The sequence below is a fragment of the Epithele typhae genome, assembly GCF_022376455.1.
Source record: "Epithele typhae strain CBS 203.58 chromosome Unknown BXZ73scaffold_3, whole genome shotgun sequence".
In the NCBI taxonomy this organism is placed as follows: domain Eukaryota; kingdom Fungi; phylum Basidiomycota; class Agaricomycetes; order Polyporales; family Epitheliaceae; genus Epithele; species Epithele typhae.
In genome coordinates, this window is record NW_025954194.1 from 226,964 (window position 1) to 243,560 (window position 16,597).

Consider the following 16,597-nt stretch of genomic DNA (forward strand, 5'->3'; position numbering starts at 1 on the left):
TGTTATTAGTGGCGAGGCTTATTACAAGGCTGCAGAAGTTCTGTCATTAGACTTATGGCTTATTACAATGCCCTGGTGGGGATATAGTACAATGACCACCTGGTGGGGGTTAACAAAACCCATTCTGCAGGCTCCTGGGCAATTGTATTACAATTGGGGTAACCACAGGTGCTAGCGAAGTGGTCCGCCCCAGGAGCAGACGCACTAGAAACTGACCTACTGAAAATCGTGTCCCGAGAGCAACTAGAAAACGTTTACATGATAGCATTGGCGAAGTTAGAAAACGCGACCCGAAAGAATTACGGCGCCGGCCTCCTACGTTTCCATCAATACTGCGACAAGCAAAACATACCCGAATCCGCGCGCTTCCCCGCACCGGACATCCTCTTGGCGTCCTTCGTCGCGAACCATGCGGGATCTGTCGCGCGCACCACAATCGACAACTGGATCGCAGGACTGGGGTTCTGGCACACACTTCATGGCACACCCTGGCGCCTCACCGACATGCGCCTGCTCAAATCTGTGTGCGACGGAGCGTCCAAACGCGCACCCGCACCCAACGCCCCGCGCGCACCGGTCACGGTGGCTCACATGGCAGCACTCTTGCGGCAACTCAACCTCGCGAACACCTTCGACTGCGCTGTAATGGCTGTGGCATGCTGCGCCTTCTGGGGATGTCATCGGTAAGACTCACGCACGCGCGCGCGTCCCCGAGCTCACTTCGTGCAGGCGGGGGGAGCTCATCATCCCATCAGCCGGCGCCGCCAAGGCGGATCGGCACGTGTCACGGGGTGTCACGGTCGAGCGCGGAATCACCGCCGCAGGCACGTTCGCGTGGTTCGCCATTCCGTGGACGAAGACGACCAAGAAGCAGGGCGCAAAGGTGGTCCTCCGCGACATCGAAGTTGAACCTAGGCCGTCGTGGGCGCTCCTCCACCATCTACACATGAACGAGGCAATTCCAGGGCACGCACCGCTCTTCAGCTTCGAAACGGGTGGCGGGGGATGGGCGCCCATGACGCGCGACCTGTTCCTGAACAGATGCGCAGCGGCCTGGCAGGCGGAAGGCCTCGCGTCCCTCACGGGGCACTGCTTCCGCATCGGCGGGACAACCGAATGGCTGATGCGCGGAACAAACCCGGACATCGTCGCGGCTTTGGGAGGCTGGCAGTCCCGCGCCTTCCTGAAGTACTGGCGCAACATAGAATGCATACTCCCCCTACATATGTCCCAAAAGACTGAAACCGCACGCGTTCTTGTAGCAAACGAGTCCATAACCGCCTGGAAGAAGCGCACGAAACTGTAATGACCATTCATTTGCACTCGCTGCTTGGGCGAGCCGCGCTTCGGGATCGCGACTGTTGGTGCTCGTCTGGGCGAGTCGCTCTCCCTCGCGGGAAGGGCGGGAGCGTATCCGCATCGCGGATCAACGGGAGTCGAGCGGGGTGGGATAGGACCGGGAGGGGACGCGACCTCCGATCGCGTCGTGCCTAGCTTCGGCACGCTACCCTCCGGGCGAGCGCTCCGCTTTTCCCATCCCACGATCTAGCATGTGACATGTGGGAATCTCTCTATTCCCACGAGGCTCATGCGACCTATCTACTCCCTAAGGCCTAGTCCTCTAGGCAAGACACGCGATTAGGAAGCGAGAGCCATTGCCGAACCAAATCGAGTAGGGTGCTGAGACGTGACACACAAGCGCTGGATCACTGTCACGCCTTCAGAGCTCAATTCTGTACTGTCTACGCTCACGAAGGCCCATCCTCTCGGAGAATTTGGATAACACTTTCAAAGTGTGTAAGAATTACATTCCCCAAATTCCAAGGGGAACGCTGGGATAGGTGTTTCAGTCAAGACCCGTCAAGGGTGTAACTTCTCCCGGTGAGATGAGTGTATCCTCGAGATCGGACGCAGCTTGGTCTTGGGGGACGCAAAACTTCGAACATAGGTGTGTGATAATCTATCCTATCTGAATCTAAAATTTCATGATTATCGGTGGAGGTACCGGAGCGCAATTCGCGTTTGTCCGAACACTGGGGTCGTGATAGTATGGGGCAATCAAAAGACACACGACTCAAATTCCCCCTCGTTGTTTGCCCTCTCTGTCTGTCCCCTCCAGTGCCCTGCCCTCTACGTCTCTCTCTGTTCTCTCTCTGCTTTCTGTCGTCTCCGCCGTCTCCGAAAGAGTGACCCTTATACCTATACCGTACGTATCGCTATTATCATCGCCCAGGACTGTCCACTCACGCCTCGCTGCCTTCGTCTCTTTAGCGCTCGTCATGTTCAATGTCAACTTCGCCATCGTCGCCAACAACAAACCTGCTCAATTGCCTAACGCAGACGCCATCATCCGGGCGTGCACCACGCACTTGAACAAAAACAACTCGAGCAATCCCACTGCTAACCAACGGGGCATGTCCCTAGTCAACGAGTCCGGCATCCCTTATGCGTGGGTAAAGTTCGGACCGTCCATCACCATGGCCGAGGCGCGCACGCAAGACTACGTCGCTCACAGCGTCAACGGTACCGCCGCCGCCGCCACCGCCTGCGTCCGCGTTCCCAACGTTTACCTCGCTTTTGTCGACAATGACAACTGGGGCTATATTATCATGGAATTCGTTGCTGGGGCTGTGTGCAGCAACACCGACGCCCCCGCGGTCGCCAAGGCCGTCGAGCATCTCATCACCATCCACCCCCCTAACGCACAGCTTGGCCACTTCGGCGGTAGCCCTATCTTCCACCCCTTATTCAACGACCGCAAATCCTCGGTAGAGTACCCTTCCGTCACGCTGCTCGAAGACCACATCAACGGCGTGAGTGTTTCCCCCTTCATCCCGCGCATCATCCCGCTTCCCTCTCCCCGTCCCGTCGTCCCCTTCGCTCATAAGTTTTATGTCTCCGCTCACGGTCCTGCATTATTTACTCTCTTCTGACATAGATCCTGAGGTCCTTCGGTTATAATGTATATGTTGACTTCAGTCAGGAAGCCGAGGCGCATGACCTCTGCCTCTGCCCGTCCGACATGAACCGGCAGAATTTCATCAAGGAGCCTAATGACACTATCGTCGTCCTCGACTTCGGCGAGGCCTGCTTCCTGCCTGCCTCCTTCTTCGACCTCGCGCTGCGTGGCGAGGACTCCTACACCAGGCGCCTCCGCCCTCTGATCTCACGTCAGCCATCAGCGCAGCTGGACGGCCTGTTGCTAGCGAAGGGTGCCCTGGTCGTCACCGGAAACAACAATCTCGGTGAGCATACTTTCCCTCTCCTTCTCCATCTTCGTCCTTGCCGGAAGTCTGACGGTTGGTGTACGTCACGCAGGTTTGCCGGCCAAACTCAACTAGATAGGACGCGCAAATTGCGCCCTCTGCTCCACTACCAACTCGGGGTGTTCCCGTTGCGGTCTACTCCATCAGGAAAAAACCTGGATTGCTAAGTGAGATGTAATTTAGTGGTCAGCGACAATAATGTGCACTTAGAGCAGTTACCACCAATACTTGCAACTATTCGCCGGCTATCTCCTGCTAATGTAAACGTTGGTGAGTGGACGAAGTCTTGATGCAGATGGGAGAGTGATGAGACAGCAGAGAAGATTGGGATTCACGTATCCAGGTGTACACAACTTCAACAGAGTATTGACCGCGCACGGTGGTGCGCATGGCTCAGACTAAATGTGATAGGTACGGCGCTCCAAGTAAATCATATCACTACTACAAGGTGCCCTGGAAGGCGCGGTACACCAACTGTGCATATTGACGGTCCTGCACGAGGGTGCTAGGGGTGGAATACCGCCCGCAATGCCATACTCTCCGAGGATGGCCGGAGAGGGCGGTGCACGGAAACGAATCGCACAAGAGCGAGAGTTCTACCTCGACACAAGCCCGTGGGAAAGCAATATGATAGAAGAGATGTAACGACCTGCGATACATCACACCCTGCCCAACATATCCTACCCAAGACGTTCAACATCTCCTTCCAGTAGGTTAAGGATTGGCGTGCATCGAGTCCGAACATGACCCTGCAGCCATTGCCGTTGACAAGCTGCTCCCGACTCTCAGCCCTTCTTACATCATGACCCTTGACGAAGGGGTGCGCAGACAACAACCGGTGCGGTGGAATGCCTTTTGATACATGATGAGAGATAGTCCGAAAACAGAGTCCGTGTTCTCTGGTACGTACGAGCCGAGAATTGAAAGCGAGCGGGGCGGGGACTAGTATCGAGTACCGTACGGTGCGCCGTATGAAGCATAAGCATAGCCAGGCTGGGGCTGCTGCTGCTGCTGGTAGTCGTAGTAACCGTTGTACGTGGGTTGGGGCTGCACGCTAAAGTCCTCTGAGCCGAGCTTCTGTACTCTGGGAGTCTTTCGTCTAAACGACCCTTCCGCTATAACAGAGTACGCGTAATTAACGTCCATATACTTATGTATCGTACAGCACGCGGGCGGAACGAAGCAGACTATCCGAGGACAGCTGAGAGGGCATGCGCGGCTCATCTAGAACTCACCAGGGTGGGCCTGACTCCGCGCGGGGTACCCGACACCGGCGCCGTACGCATTAGGTTGATCGTAGTATCCGTCGTGGACATTAGGAGTGGGCGTAGGGTCCGCGGTATGCACATTCGGGGGTATGCGGAGTAGTTGTTTGCAGCAAAGGTTTCGGGCTGGGCGGCCATGGCAGAGCCTACACTAGCACTGCTGTCTTGGCGTGCATGGCCGCTATTTTGAACAAGCCTTTCGGTTGAGCTGCGTGAACCCCACGCACCACCGCGATCCTCCAGAGGGATGTTGTTCATCGACTTCTCGGACATGAGGGACTCGTACTTGGTGTGGTCCCGGCTCTGTCCTTTGCGGAAGGCGCTGAGGACGGAGTACAGGTAGAGCTGGAGGGAGAGCGTGAGCGGGTGGACTCGTGACGTCAATAAGAGCCGCCTTACCTGCATGATGCCGAGCAGGACCCAGAGTGCGCCCATGATTCCGATGTCAGCCCACGGGAAGATGTTGCAGAGTGTCTGGCCCTCGGAGTTGTTCGCGGAAACGGTGCCGGCGAAGAAGTCGGCGATGCACTTGTCCTGGGCCTGAGTGTGACGAGTGGCGGAGATGGCGATCCAGGCTGCAGCGACGCCAAAGGCGGCTACTGTTACGAGCGAGTGGAGGGTGACATAGCGACGGAAGAGGATGGCTTTTTCCTGCACACCGAGGGTCGGCCCAAAGTTTACGGAATCCGCGGGGACTGCGCACCTGTCTTACGGCTATGAACCCAAGCAGCTGCAGGCCAGCTGCCACCCAACAGATTACGGCGAAGATCCACTTGGCAAACGAAGGTGTTGAGGCACCAACGACTACGAATCAAAGTCGTGAGCGAAGGGTCGAAAGAAGAGAACGGGAGAAGGGACGGACTGGGTGGAGTACCGATGGATAGCGTCCCCGCAACTATCCCGAGCACGAGCTGCTCAAGCAGGGTAGCGTAGATCCCCGAGTAGATGATGGGGATCGCGCAGCAGCAGTATTCCCTCGCGGGCATGAAGAAAAGCAAAAAGGGGAAAGAAAGAGGAAGGTCGTGAACGTCGTGTCGCGGGCAGGACAGACGGAGGGACGGGCAGGATGGGGGAAAGAAGACAAGAATATAAACTGCGGGCGTATGGCCGTGGGGGATGCCGCATGCGCAGCGGAGCAGTGCGGGCGCCTGACCCCCCTGGAGCGGAGGGCGGTGGCCGGCGTCCCCACATCCGAACCCTCCCGGAGAGGCAGGTGCCTCCCACGCCATCAGAGCCGTCATACCCGTGGTTGGTGCGCTGCCCCTCCCCCTCGCCAGTGACTCTGTCTACGACGACGATACCCCGCTTCTCATCTTACTCTATGGCTCGCTTCGGTCTCCTTGTCTTCCTTGCCGCTGCTGCTGCTGGTGCCGCTGCCGCCACTGTCGACCAGCAGGTCTTCCCAGGCAACACTGACAATAAATGGGACTGGAACGACTGCGGTATGTTGTTCTCAGTGCGGTCTCGAACACCCGCTTATGCGGTCTCAAGGCACCGACTCGCACCTCGTGCACATCCAGAGCATCTCCATCTCGCCTGACCCTCCCCAGCGTGGCAAGGACTTGACGATCACTGTTGAGGGTATTGCAGACGAGGACATTACTGTGAGTCTTACGTCCTCTTTGTCGTCGTCGATCACTCAGTAGGCTACCGTCGATCAGGAGGGCGCGTACGCAGAGGTCACTGTCAAGGCGGGTGTAATCAAGCTCCTCCAGAAGGAGTTTGACATTTGCGAGGAGGCGTAAGCACTACCTTATTGTATCCATGATATGGTGCGCTGAGGCCATGTATCATTTCAGGGAGAAGGCGAACACCACCGTCCAATGCCCTGTGGAGAAGGGGACGCACAAGGTCGTCCAGACCGTCACTCTTCCCAAGGAGATTCCTCCTGGTGCGCAACCTCCAAATTGGCGACTATGAGTGAGACCACTGACATGTTCCCTCCAGCCAAATTCAATGTGGCCATACGCGGATTCACGGAGGATGACGAAGACCTGGCATGCATGGACCTCATGATGGACTTCAGGCTCCGTTTCATGCCGTGAGGTTAGTCGGGACCATTGCTTATCGCCTCGTTGAACTCTGCTTTCTGCACTGCATCTCTGTACATCTCTGTATTCATACTCTCCTCCGCTGCCAATGCGGTAAATCATGCGATGGCTGTCCGTATTCAGCCCGACGACTGCTTGTGACATCGTGGCCAGAACCAGCGCTGGGAGTCATCACATGTCCGGGACCGTGTCAAGGCGGCAATTAATCCTGCGGCTGCAACAGCCATGCTCCCCCTACGTCCAGTACTTGTCGCACTGCCCAGCATGGCGCGCCTCCGCTTTCTGCTCGTTCTGGACTTTGAGGCAACTTGTGACGACACAACTACCGTAATCCCTCGTGGACAATCAGAAATCATCGAACTCCCGACTCTTCTCTACGATCTCGAGCAAGACAAAGTCACGGCTACCTTTCACGAATATGTTCGGCCAGTCCACCATCCGACTCTGACCCCGTTCTGTACAAATCTCACTGGGATCGAACAGGTGAGTCGAGCTGCGCCGTGGACCTTGTCTGTCTTTGGAGCTGATGGCCATTTGGTCGCAAGACAACCGTTGACTCGAGCGAGACCTTCCCCCCCGTTTGGAAGCGATTCCTCGAGTTCTTACGGGAACACGGTGTCCTGGAGCACCCTGAGGCCGCCACGTTCCTGACGTGCGGCGACTGGGATCTCAAGACGATGCTCCCTCAACAACTTCGTTCCAGCGACCTGCCCATGGATTGGCCCGAGCCGGGCAAAGTCGGAGCTGCCGTCGTTACGGGCGCAGCAAGCGGCCTCCCGCCACCGTTTGACAGGTGGATCAACATCAAGAAGGAGTACCGAGAGCTCTATGGCCTACGTTCTGCACAGGGGATGGATAAGATGCTGCGGCATGCGGGGATGAAGCTCGAGGGACGGCACCACTCGGGGATCGACGACTGCAAGAACATCCTCCGCCTCGTCCAGCGCATGCGGGCGGATGGATGGAAGCCGCAGCCAGCCCTCCCGCGTTGATCGATGGATTGACAGTGTCGCCCGCGCGCGACAAAAGGACGGACATAGCGACGGCGGCTCCGGAGTCACCGCCGACTTCTTCATTTGTACTTGCCCTTCTTAGCCACCCTCTGCCGCCTGCGCCTCTGCCGCTCCCCGTGCGCCCGCCCGCCGTGCTTGCCTCGCGCCCTCCGCTGGCACGTATCAAGAACCCACGACGCACCCGCAGATTGCAGATGGGCCCGATGCATCGAACGCGATGCACGCCCCGCACCTGTGACACTCCCCGGCGCCAGTGCAAGACAATAAGGTCGCCACCCGCGCTCGCACGCCCGGTCTCTATCGCACGTCCCCGACGCCCACTGCCCCTCTCCATTACATCCCGCGCGAGCCCCGTCCCGCCTGCGCTATACCCGCGCCCGATCTGGCGGGCGACTGACTGCATACCGGTCGCGACTCAGTCCCCAAAGGAGGATACAATAGGCGAGGCGAGGGCCTGGCGCGCGCGCGGTGCCATACCGAGAGCCCGCGACGTCGCGCCCTTTCTGCGGCTACCCTTCTTGTCCGCAACGTCCCGGCAGCGTGTCTCTCCCTGGGCGTCCGCGCCCGCCGATTGTGTTTCCCGCTCGCCTTCGCGGCTTCCCCGACAATGGCGACGAGCGTCCGCGCGCTGTTCTCCCGGGGTCGCGCCCGGCGCGGGCCAGTATATAGCTCCCCCGCTGCGCCGCGCGAAGGGGCGTTGTTTCCCTCCCCGATCCTCCTTCTCCTTCCCTGTCCCCCCACGACGTCCCCGGCGTTCTCGCCCCCCACAACAAATATTCTCCTCCGCACCCCGAGCACCCCACCGCGGAGAAAACGGCACACGATGCCGACCAGCACTGCGACGCACGACGTCGAGCTCGAAATCGTCAACGACACGAACGCACCTGTCACGGTCCGCATCGCGCGCAACGCGGGCAGCGTGCGCGTGCCCGCGGGCGACGACATCCGCCTCGTGCTCGCGACCGGCACGCTCTACAAATACGTCCTCGAGCGGGACGTCGACCCCCGCGCGGGCGTGCGTGCGGTCGAGATGTCGTGAGCAGACCTCCCTCCAGAGCCCGCCCGCTGATCTCGAGCACGCTCTGCGGATCGGCAGCGTGAACATCTGGCGCGACGCGCGGTGCAAGGTCTCCCAGGTCTTCGCCGCGCCCTACTCGCCCTACCGCTGCGGCTGCAACTGGCAGATCCCGCTCGGAGACGGCATCAAGGTGGCCTTGCAATTGGTGTGCGACGCCTCTCCGGCAAGCCGCCACAGCCACCACTCGCGAATAGCGACCGTCAGTCTCAGATGGCTCGCTCCCCGCGCCGGTTCAAACACTGACGAATGGCATTCTTGTAGGACCCGTGTGAAGATACCGGCTGGGCGACAGGGGCGGGAACCCGATGACTCTTTGACGCGAGACGAGACGAGACGAGAGCCGACGTGCAGAGCCTGTTCCTTCCCCGCGTGTTCCACTGCACCTGCACGGCTGCATCCCTGTACCATAGCCATAGCCACCGTCACCTTCTCTGTACTTTTAGCCGATCCCGCTATCCAGATCGCGCGTTCTGGATCTTGGCCGCCCGCCTACCAGCACGATCCGCCGCACCAAAAAGCAATCACAGATCACGGTCAGCACTGCGCCGCGGAGTCGGCAGAACGCCCGCGAACGGACTTACGTGAACACCTCCCAGACCGCGGTCTGGTTGGGATAATAGGCGAAGCCTGAACGGGCGGACAATGAGCTCGATCTGCGATGGTGGGAGGGGGGAAATCTGACGATGGAATCTCGTGCGGCTTACCGTCGTTCGGGGACGCCTGTAAACAGGATTAGGCCTCGTGAGACGGGTTCAAAAAGGGGATAGGACGCACGCCGTCGATGAGCGCGTCGGCGTACTTGATGACGCGGTTGCCGCCGTCCTCGGTGAGGCCCAGTTGGCCGAACTGCCACGGCATAATCCTGTATCGGAGAGGACAATAAGCCCTGTGTGACTCGACTTCGGTGATGTGCCGAACTGCGCTCACCCGCTGTAAAACAGGACAAGGGTTAGTTATTGCGGCAAATTAGGATTGATGAATGTAATCACCCATGGTGCGTATCTAGAGCACGCTGGACCCACTTGGGGTAGACCACCGTTTTGTTCTCTATTGTTTGGTGAGCAGCGCACATCTCGAATGGTGTCAGAGTGAACGTACGCAGGCCCGTCACGCCGAACTCCTCCAAGACCACGGGCTTGTTTGCCTTGTTCGCAGCTGTCCATCACAAGGCTGTCAGCGAAGACCAATACAGTTGAACAGGAACGCACAGTGGACGTGCTGCTGAATCCAGTCGAGTCCCCAATCTTCCGCAGTCCAGTTCGATCCCGGAAAATCCTGCCTCGTGTTAATGTGTGCAAGCGCTTTTCACTGATAGCTCTCACAAGCTCCGGATACCTGCACACAACCTCAGCGTCAGCTAAAGGAGGGGACTCCCAACTAGGAGCTCACCAAGTCTGGGGATAAATGTGATAAGTCCCGAAGTCGATGTTAGGCAACAGTAGATCGTGATCAAAGTCCTCGCCAGCTGTATGAGTGAGTAGTGAGACATTGTCTGCAAAAAGATAACATACCTTGGCCGTTGTAATTGTAATCGCTGACCAGGGTATGGTCCGACCAGCTTAGAGACAAGTCAGCGGGCATTTGAAACAACATTTGGCTTCAGCGCGTACTATGTCTCCGGATCCTTCCAGAAGAAGTGCCCTTCACCTCCCGTCGTGATCAGATGATTCGCATCCCTGAAACCATCATGAGATGCAGCTCCAGACACAACACAAACGGGGCTCACAAGCTGCGGATGAAGTTGGACTGCTGCTCATACCAAGTCCGGAGAGTATTGGAGCCTGGGACGCAAGATGGTCCAGCCCGGAGAGTGTCGCTCAAGCACCTGGCCTCGTTCATCAGCTCCCATGCAAAAATCGCCGGCGAGTTCTTGTAACGCTCCACGATGGTCTTAACGTAGGATTCTATAGCAGACGGATGAGACTTTTCCTGAGGAAGTGAGTCCTGACTTACGGTACGACGCGATGATTTGCTCGTTTGTGAAGAATACGTCGTGCGTCTGGCCAGCGCCGAGCATCCATTGAATGTAAAGATCCGAACCCTACGACGACAATAGTGTTAGTCTCGCAGAAGCTTACACAACACTCATACCTACGCCGTAACCAACCCTGAAATAAGAGCTTCGGTAATGCATGAATGAAGATACGAAACACAGCACGAACCAGTTGTTGGCGAAAGTCAAGATCACTTTGATGCCATGTTTCTCCGCCGTGGAAATGACTTTATCAAGACGCTCGAGCCCTTGAGAGTTTGCATTCAGGCTCCATTCTGAGTTGTTCCACGTCTAAGGTGGACCGTCAATAGAAGATACGGAAGGAGATTGAGGATTCGCACTTGATAGTAGGTGAGATTGGACTGCAGAGCACCTGGCAGTTCCGTTCCGTTTATGGCATTGAAGCCCTGTACGGGGGTGAATGCCAGAGTCCTGTCACTTCGTCATACACGTACCCACGTCCGAAGAACTTTGATGCCGGCATTTTGCATCGACTTCAAAGTGCTCTCAACATCATCCGGGGACGTGAGGAGAGGCAGCCACTAAATATCTATCAGCAAATGCACCATGATATAGGTGCTTCCAGTGACATACATATGAGTTGGCTCCCACAAATGCCTATCATGCGCAAGAGTCAGCGTCGAGTGCGGCAATGAGCTCCAGACTTACGAAAGGTTTTCCGTCGAGCTCGAAATGCGTTCCGCGGGTAGTGACAAACCCGCGCGGTACATGGCTGTTCCTTTGTGGAACTGCCGCCGCAGCGTCCGCGCCAGATGACAGCACGGCGAAGCCGCAGAGGAGCAGGGCGTTTTGGACGAGGGATAGCAGACGCATCCTGTATGACCGGCCAGGTGAGTCGAAGAAGAGGGGTCTTCGGAGAGTCGGTGTCTTATATGTCGCATGGCTTCCGGCAACGTTTCCGTACTACGGCCCGCCTTCTGCTCGTTCTAGTACCCGGAGGAATATCGGCCACCGGTCAGGTGCGCGGCGCATTACGACGAGCCTTGCGCGCGTGACACAACGAGGTCCGGTGTCGCATCAATTTTGCTGTTTTTTCAGGATTGCGCATCACCTCCATTGATCGTTTTATGAGGGCAGCATGAAACACACCTAGTACGACCAGCCACAGGAACCCGAAAAGATCTCCAGAGTGAACTGACTCGCAGGGCTGAGGCTTGAGGCCACCCTATTCCTGCTTATGTCGCGGAAATATTCTTGAAGCAGGATAGGAAACCTCCCAGATTGCATGGGGGGTGGAAGAGATTGCCTTGCAGTGCACGTCGACAATGAGATGACGGTTCGGAAACAAGAGCGCTTGCGAAATGCCTAATCCGGATGACTCCATTTTCACACATCTGGATATAGGCGCCTTGCCCTTGCCCCGCCCGCCGCCACGACTCGTCGAAGAAAGGCGTCGAGATGCCGAAGAGCTCGAAGAAAAGAAAGGAAAAGGCCGCAGACTTTGCCGTATATACATTCACATCCAGCGACAGTGCCCCCGAGCTGACAGATTATCACAGAAAGCGAAGCTCAAACTAGGCAAGGGCAAACAAACTCCCAACAATGCGTTGGATACCTCTTTCAAAGCGAGATGTGCGCACATTCACGGCTCCGGTGGCTGGAAAAGGCTAACCATAAGCCATAGCCATTGCGCTTCCTACGCAGAGCATTGCTCTAGACAAGGATGGAGACGTTCCTATGACCAAAAGGAAACTCACATTCGACACGCTAGCCATGCAGCTGAAGCACTACAACGCTACCACTCGAAAAGGCTCGTACGTGTAGCCTCTCAGCCCTCAGAAGCGCCTGAATTTCTCTTAGATGCTGTTCTTGGGCTACGCGAACTGCTAGAGGGCCATCCTGAGCTGATAGCGACCCACTTGACCATACTCATCAACAGCTGCGTCAAACTCGTCGGTGATGAGGTAAATATTCGTGCATCTGGCTTGAAACTCCGTCTGAATCTTTGCTAGGACTCTAGTGTCAGGAAAACGCTTTTGTCGTTCTTCTCTTGGCTTTTCAGTCAATTACCTCAGGTATGGCACTTCTTCATCCCCTTGATAACAAGCCTCACCTCAATGGGTGCAGGACGATTTGATTCCGCACTCCGCAGTTCTCCTTCTTTTCACTACTTCCGCGCAAACACACATTTTCCCGGAGATACGCATCGACGCCATCCGTTTCCTTGACGTCTGCCTCGAGCATATACCAGAAGTTGTCACCGAGGGCTGGATGCGAATGGGCAGCTCAAGTCATGGTCGACGAGTGTTAGAAGGATATCTAGGTATCCTCAACGCTGGTACGATTTTTGGGGAGGGCGGAGGTGAGTCCGATCAATATCACTGATTCACCTACCTCTCAAAGACAGCAGACACAGGCCCCATCCAAGCGACTTCCACCGCGAGTGTGGTTCTCTCATCAGCCGTGAGTACCTTACGATTTATGTCAGACCTTTCGCTCACTTCGTACTCGTTTTCAGTCAAAATTGGTTGTTTTGAGATCGCTTGCATCCTTCTTGTCACACGCACTCCGTTCATTCTGGATCTCAAGGGATTTCGCAGAGTCCTCGTCGGCCACCGTCACTCCGACTTGGTATCTTGCTTCAGCGTTCTCGTCAAGACGAGCCTTCGAGGCTTTTGATGCGCTTCTGCGTCCACACGAAACTACAACCTCGTCTAGACAATGGACTGAAGAAGCCCAGGAAGAGAGCGCAGACGACTTCGTTGGTAACTTCAACGACGCACTTGCTACAGGTCCGCTGGCCTGGTCACTGAATGATTTGGAGGATGTCGACGTCACCATGTCTACGCTCGCTGGAGATGACTCGGCGCAGGTCACAGATGAAGACGCCGAGGTTGTATGCGTCGCGGTACGTCATCTTCCTGTGCTTGTCTGCGCCTTCATCTCACAATGTGTCGCAGAGACTCGCACGCACGCTGCAATCGACGTTGGTCTCCACCTTCTTGGATTGCGCTCCCGCGGTGTTCTCTCCGAGCTCGAGCCCTTCAGAAGTAGAAGTGCAGATGGTGTTGGTCATTTGTCGAATATTGCGAAGCCTGTATGGCAGGATATTGGAGGACTCTGCACAAGTGAGCGGTTCTCCTGCGGAAGTGCACGTATTATTCTCACAATGTCCTATCAGTCCGGAACCCGCCACGAAAGAGCCGAGAACGACCTCCAAACATTACTGTACCACTTCGGCCCCTACTTTCCATTCACCGTCACCAACCACCCGAGTATCCGGAGAGACGTCAAAATCGAGCAAGCCTTCCAGGACCTCAATCTCATCTACTGCGAGCTCTCTTCCTTCCTCGTCTTGGCGTCTCAACGCGAAACCACCGCCACAACTTTCCCAAGCCACCGTGGAAAACGCGTGGCTGGCGCCCCCGCCGCTGCGGCCCAGGGACGGCAGATAGAAAGAGTCAGCGCTCACGTCATGCAGCTGCTCCGAGGACAAGCTGTCGACGGAAACGGCAGCACGAATGGTGCCCTGCCGCGTCCGATCTCTGCACAGGCATACGTCGCCCTGTTGCCCACTGTGTGGTCTCTCGTCAACTCGCGGATCGCAGAGGGCACAGCGTCCTCGTCCGTGTTCTCGGCGATCGTCGATCACGCTATCAGAACGTCTTCCACCTCCGCCGTCAAGAGGCATACAATCGACTTTGTGGGACGACTTGTTTTGGTACGTCATTATGGCTTGAATACACCGTTGAGTGAGATGTTCAGGCATGCTCGCTTATAGCTTGATGGCGAGCCCGAGTATGTGGGATCTCTCAGATTAGGCCGGAATTTAGTGCAGGACGCCAAGCTAGAGGAGTGGATCACGCAGCTTCCGAGAACGCTGTGGGAGCTCGGCGGCAACAACCCCACGACTACCGAGGTGATTGCTCGGTTCCTCTTGCGTCTCTCTCAGCGGGGTTCACCGCTCCTCCGACCAACCGTGAGTCATGCGAGCTTCTACCCAAGCGATTGTCTTGATTCAGCTTCCCACAGGTGAGCACCGCGATGCGGTCGCGCCTGACGCCGTACTTCTCTGTCATGCATCCGACAAAGGGGAAAATGTCCGGCCCGTTCGCCAAGCTACCTGCGACTTCTGCTGCACGACGTCTTATTCTCGACCTCGTAACTACTATCGTTGGCCCACCAAGTCCCGCAGATACCGATGACCTCCGGTCCACCGCGGCTGACGCGGTGCAAGGCACAGCGGACTGGGACTACTGGACAGGTATATCTCGGCGGATGGGCCGAGCTCATTAGCCAATGGCCATCTTTGCTCTCAATCTACATGTATCAGATGGGTTATTGAGATATTGTACATACATTTTCGACGTGGATCCACCGCACCAAAAAGCAATCACAGATCATGGCCAGCACTGCGCCGCAGAGTCGGCAAAACGCCCGCGAACGGACTCACAAACCGCGGTCTGGCTGGGATAATAGGCGAAGCCTGAACGGGCGGACAATGAGCTGGATCTGCGATGGTAGGAGGGGGGAGATCTGGCAATGGAATCTTGTGCGGCTTACCGTCGTTCGGGGACGCCTGTGTCGGGACCATAAACAAGATTAGGCTTCGTGAGACCTCAGACGGGTTCAAAAAGGGAAGAGGACGCACACCGTCAGATGCGATTGCCGCCGTTTTCAGTGAGGCCCAGCTGGCCAAACTGCCATGCCAGTATAATCATGCATCGACTCCAGCGGTGGACCAAACTGCGCTCATCCACTACAAGCTCCTACCACGAGTGACGGCGTTTCAGTGCTTTGGCCTCGTGTGGCTGTAGCAGCGGACCGCTGGCAACATCGTTCCTGTGGTGGTGGTTGTCTTGTCTGGAACAGGAGAGGGTAGACATATACCGAGGGGGCGGGTTTCTCGTGATCCATCTTTTGTAGATCATGAACGCCGCCTCCATGTTATGGACCACTGTGGAATCGATACCGGAGAACATGGTTTTGTCGAACCGTCCGTCGGGGAAGAGTCTGAGCAGCTCCTCGCCAGCACAGACAATGCCACAGTGGTAAAGGGGGTGGAAAGGGATGGGGGCACAGAGCAGCCGGATGTCTTTGCTCGAACGGAGATCTTCGGGCTGGGACAACCGGGGGAGTATGACGAGATTGTAGTCGAAATTCATGTCGTCGTCGTAGAACTGCAACGGGATGAGCACGTGAAAGGGGTTGACCAGATGGAAACCCACCGCATTGATGTCGTTGCCCTCGCGGATTTGTCTGTGCATATCAAAATGCAGAGCAGCAAGGACGCTGATATTCATCGGGACAGGAATCCAGATCTCCTTCACGGAATCGACTGAAGCGCAAGCCCCATGAGGACTTAGGATTGTGCCGCCGCCGCTAGACTACTCACTGGATTTACTGTTCTTGTAATCGGTGTTCAAGGTGCAGCAAGGAAGCAGCTTGTTGAGCTACGCCTGATATGAGCCGAAACTTCAGAAAGATTTATTCATTGTACACACCTCCACTACAGAGTCGTCTTGCACGTTCTCAGGGTCGAACTTTATCATAGGTGGGGGAGGCGGGGTCTCGTTGGAGGTGGGCCACCATAGCATATCAACTATGATGCGGAGGGGTATCCAAAGCATTGAAGTATTGAGAAAACCCATCGTTGGTGAGCTGCAGAGAACGCGGGCGGCACGACGAAGGCAAGCGAGTATAGCAAGAGCAGCCTAGACTCAGGGGAAGTCGGAGGACGAGAGTGGAGGCAGCCATTCCGTACGCAAGTGCAAATACGTGGGAGACGCGCAGGCTCCCGGGCCCGCTTGGCCTCCAGTCCTCAAGGCCTCAACTTGGCCTCACTGCTCAGGACATCCCCGTTATAGCTTGATGGCGAGCCAGAATACGCGGGATCGCCCAGATTGAGCCTGAATTTGGAACAGGACGCCAAGTTGGAGGAGTGGATCACGCGGCTGCTTCCGAAAACGC

At 56.6% G+C, this 16,597-nt stretch overlaps 8 protein-coding genes across 8 annotated transcripts; 5 read left to right on the forward strand and 3 right to left on the reverse strand.

Annotated features, from left to right (window-relative positions):
* Nucleotides 1-2,279: 2,279 nt before the first annotated feature.
* On the forward strand, nucleotides 2,280-3,341 carry BXZ73DRAFT_96568 (uncharacterized protein; the record flags this gene model as incomplete). Its single annotated transcript, XM_048027109.1, has 3 exons — nucleotides 2,280-2,813; nucleotides 2,939-3,245; nucleotides 3,319-3,341. 3 exons carry the CDS (start codon nucleotides 2,280-2,282, stop codon nucleotides 3,339-3,341), a joined length of 864 nt encoding a protein of 287 aa, XP_047882419.1.
* A 1,149-nt stretch (nucleotides 3,342-4,490) lies between these two features.
* Nucleotides 4,491-5,517, reverse strand: BXZ73DRAFT_87031 (uncharacterized protein; the record flags this gene model as incomplete). The annotated part of the gene is made up of 4 exons (XM_048024390.1): nucleotides 4,491-4,657; nucleotides 4,690-5,182; nucleotides 5,235-5,335; nucleotides 5,394-5,517. 4 exons carry the CDS (start codon nucleotides 5,515-5,517, stop codon nucleotides 4,491-4,493), a joined length of 885 nt encoding a protein of 294 aa, XP_047882420.1.
* A 335-nt stretch (nucleotides 5,518-5,852) lies between these two features.
* On the forward strand, nucleotides 5,853-6,576 carry BXZ73DRAFT_39642 (ML domain-containing protein; the record flags this gene model as incomplete). Its single annotated transcript, XM_048018423.1, has 5 exons — nucleotides 5,853-5,973; nucleotides 6,023-6,135; nucleotides 6,193-6,272; nucleotides 6,331-6,422; nucleotides 6,479-6,576. 5 exons carry the CDS (start codon nucleotides 5,853-5,855, stop codon nucleotides 6,574-6,576), a joined length of 504 nt encoding a protein of 167 aa, XP_047882421.1.
* Nucleotides 6,577-6,846: 270 nt separating this feature from the next.
* On the forward strand, nucleotides 6,847-7,574 carry BXZ73DRAFT_87033 (exonuclease RNase T and DNA polymerase III; the record flags this gene model as incomplete). The annotated part of the gene is made up of 2 exons (XM_048024391.1): nucleotides 6,847-7,065; nucleotides 7,128-7,574. 2 exons carry the CDS (start codon nucleotides 6,847-6,849, stop codon nucleotides 7,572-7,574), a joined length of 666 nt encoding a protein of 221 aa, XP_047882422.1.
* Nucleotides 7,575-8,418: 844 nt separating this feature from the next.
* BXZ73DRAFT_96571 (uncharacterized protein) lies at nucleotides 8,419-8,982 on the forward strand (the record flags this gene model as incomplete). The annotated part of the gene is made up of 3 exons (XM_048027110.1): nucleotides 8,419-8,630; nucleotides 8,692-8,872; nucleotides 8,935-8,982. The coding sequence occupies 3 exons, from the start codon at nucleotides 8,419-8,421 to the stop codon at nucleotides 8,980-8,982; spliced, it is 441 nt and encodes a 146-aa protein (XP_047882423.1).
* A 143-nt stretch (nucleotides 8,983-9,125) lies between these two features.
* BXZ73DRAFT_39747 (glycoside hydrolase) lies at nucleotides 9,126-11,500 on the reverse strand (the record flags this gene model as incomplete). Its single annotated transcript, XM_048018446.1, has 18 exons — nucleotides 9,126-9,162; nucleotides 9,255-9,300; nucleotides 9,378-9,393; nucleotides 9,448-9,535; nucleotides 9,663-9,720; nucleotides 9,772-9,828; nucleotides 9,882-9,948; nucleotides 9,996-10,008; nucleotides 10,063-10,138; nucleotides 10,185-10,231; nucleotides 10,284-10,349; nucleotides 10,400-10,577; nucleotides 10,627-10,714; nucleotides 10,832-10,957; nucleotides 11,008-11,073; nucleotides 11,122-11,208; nucleotides 11,261-11,284; nucleotides 11,336-11,500. 18 exons carry the CDS (start codon nucleotides 11,498-11,500, stop codon nucleotides 9,126-9,128), a joined length of 1,305 nt encoding a protein of 434 aa, XP_047882424.1.
* A 585-nt stretch (nucleotides 11,501-12,085) lies between these two features.
* Nucleotides 12,086-14,923, forward strand: BXZ73DRAFT_39165 (uncharacterized protein; the record flags this gene model as incomplete). The annotated part of the gene is given in 12 exon segments (XM_048018321.1): nucleotides 12,086-12,133; nucleotides 12,187-12,259; nucleotides 12,312-12,445; nucleotides 12,460-12,591; nucleotides 12,640-12,702; nucleotides 12,755-12,989; nucleotides 13,035-13,090; nucleotides 13,146-13,535; nucleotides 13,588-13,755; nucleotides 13,809-14,348; nucleotides 14,409-14,606; nucleotides 14,660-14,923. The coding sequence occupies 12 exon segments, from the start codon at nucleotides 12,086-12,088 to the stop codon at nucleotides 14,921-14,923; spliced, it is 2,301 nt and encodes a 766-aa protein (XP_047882425.1).
* A 473-nt stretch (nucleotides 14,924-15,396) lies between these two features.
* On the reverse strand, nucleotides 15,397-16,278 carry BXZ73DRAFT_73692 (uncharacterized protein; the record flags this gene model as incomplete). The annotated part of the gene is made up of 3 exons (XM_048021930.1): nucleotides 15,397-15,965; nucleotides 16,023-16,080; nucleotides 16,132-16,278. The coding sequence occupies 3 exons, from the start codon at nucleotides 16,276-16,278 to the stop codon at nucleotides 15,397-15,399; spliced, it is 774 nt and encodes a 257-aa protein (XP_047882426.1).
* Between the last annotated feature and the right edge of the window lie 319 nt (nucleotides 16,279-16,597).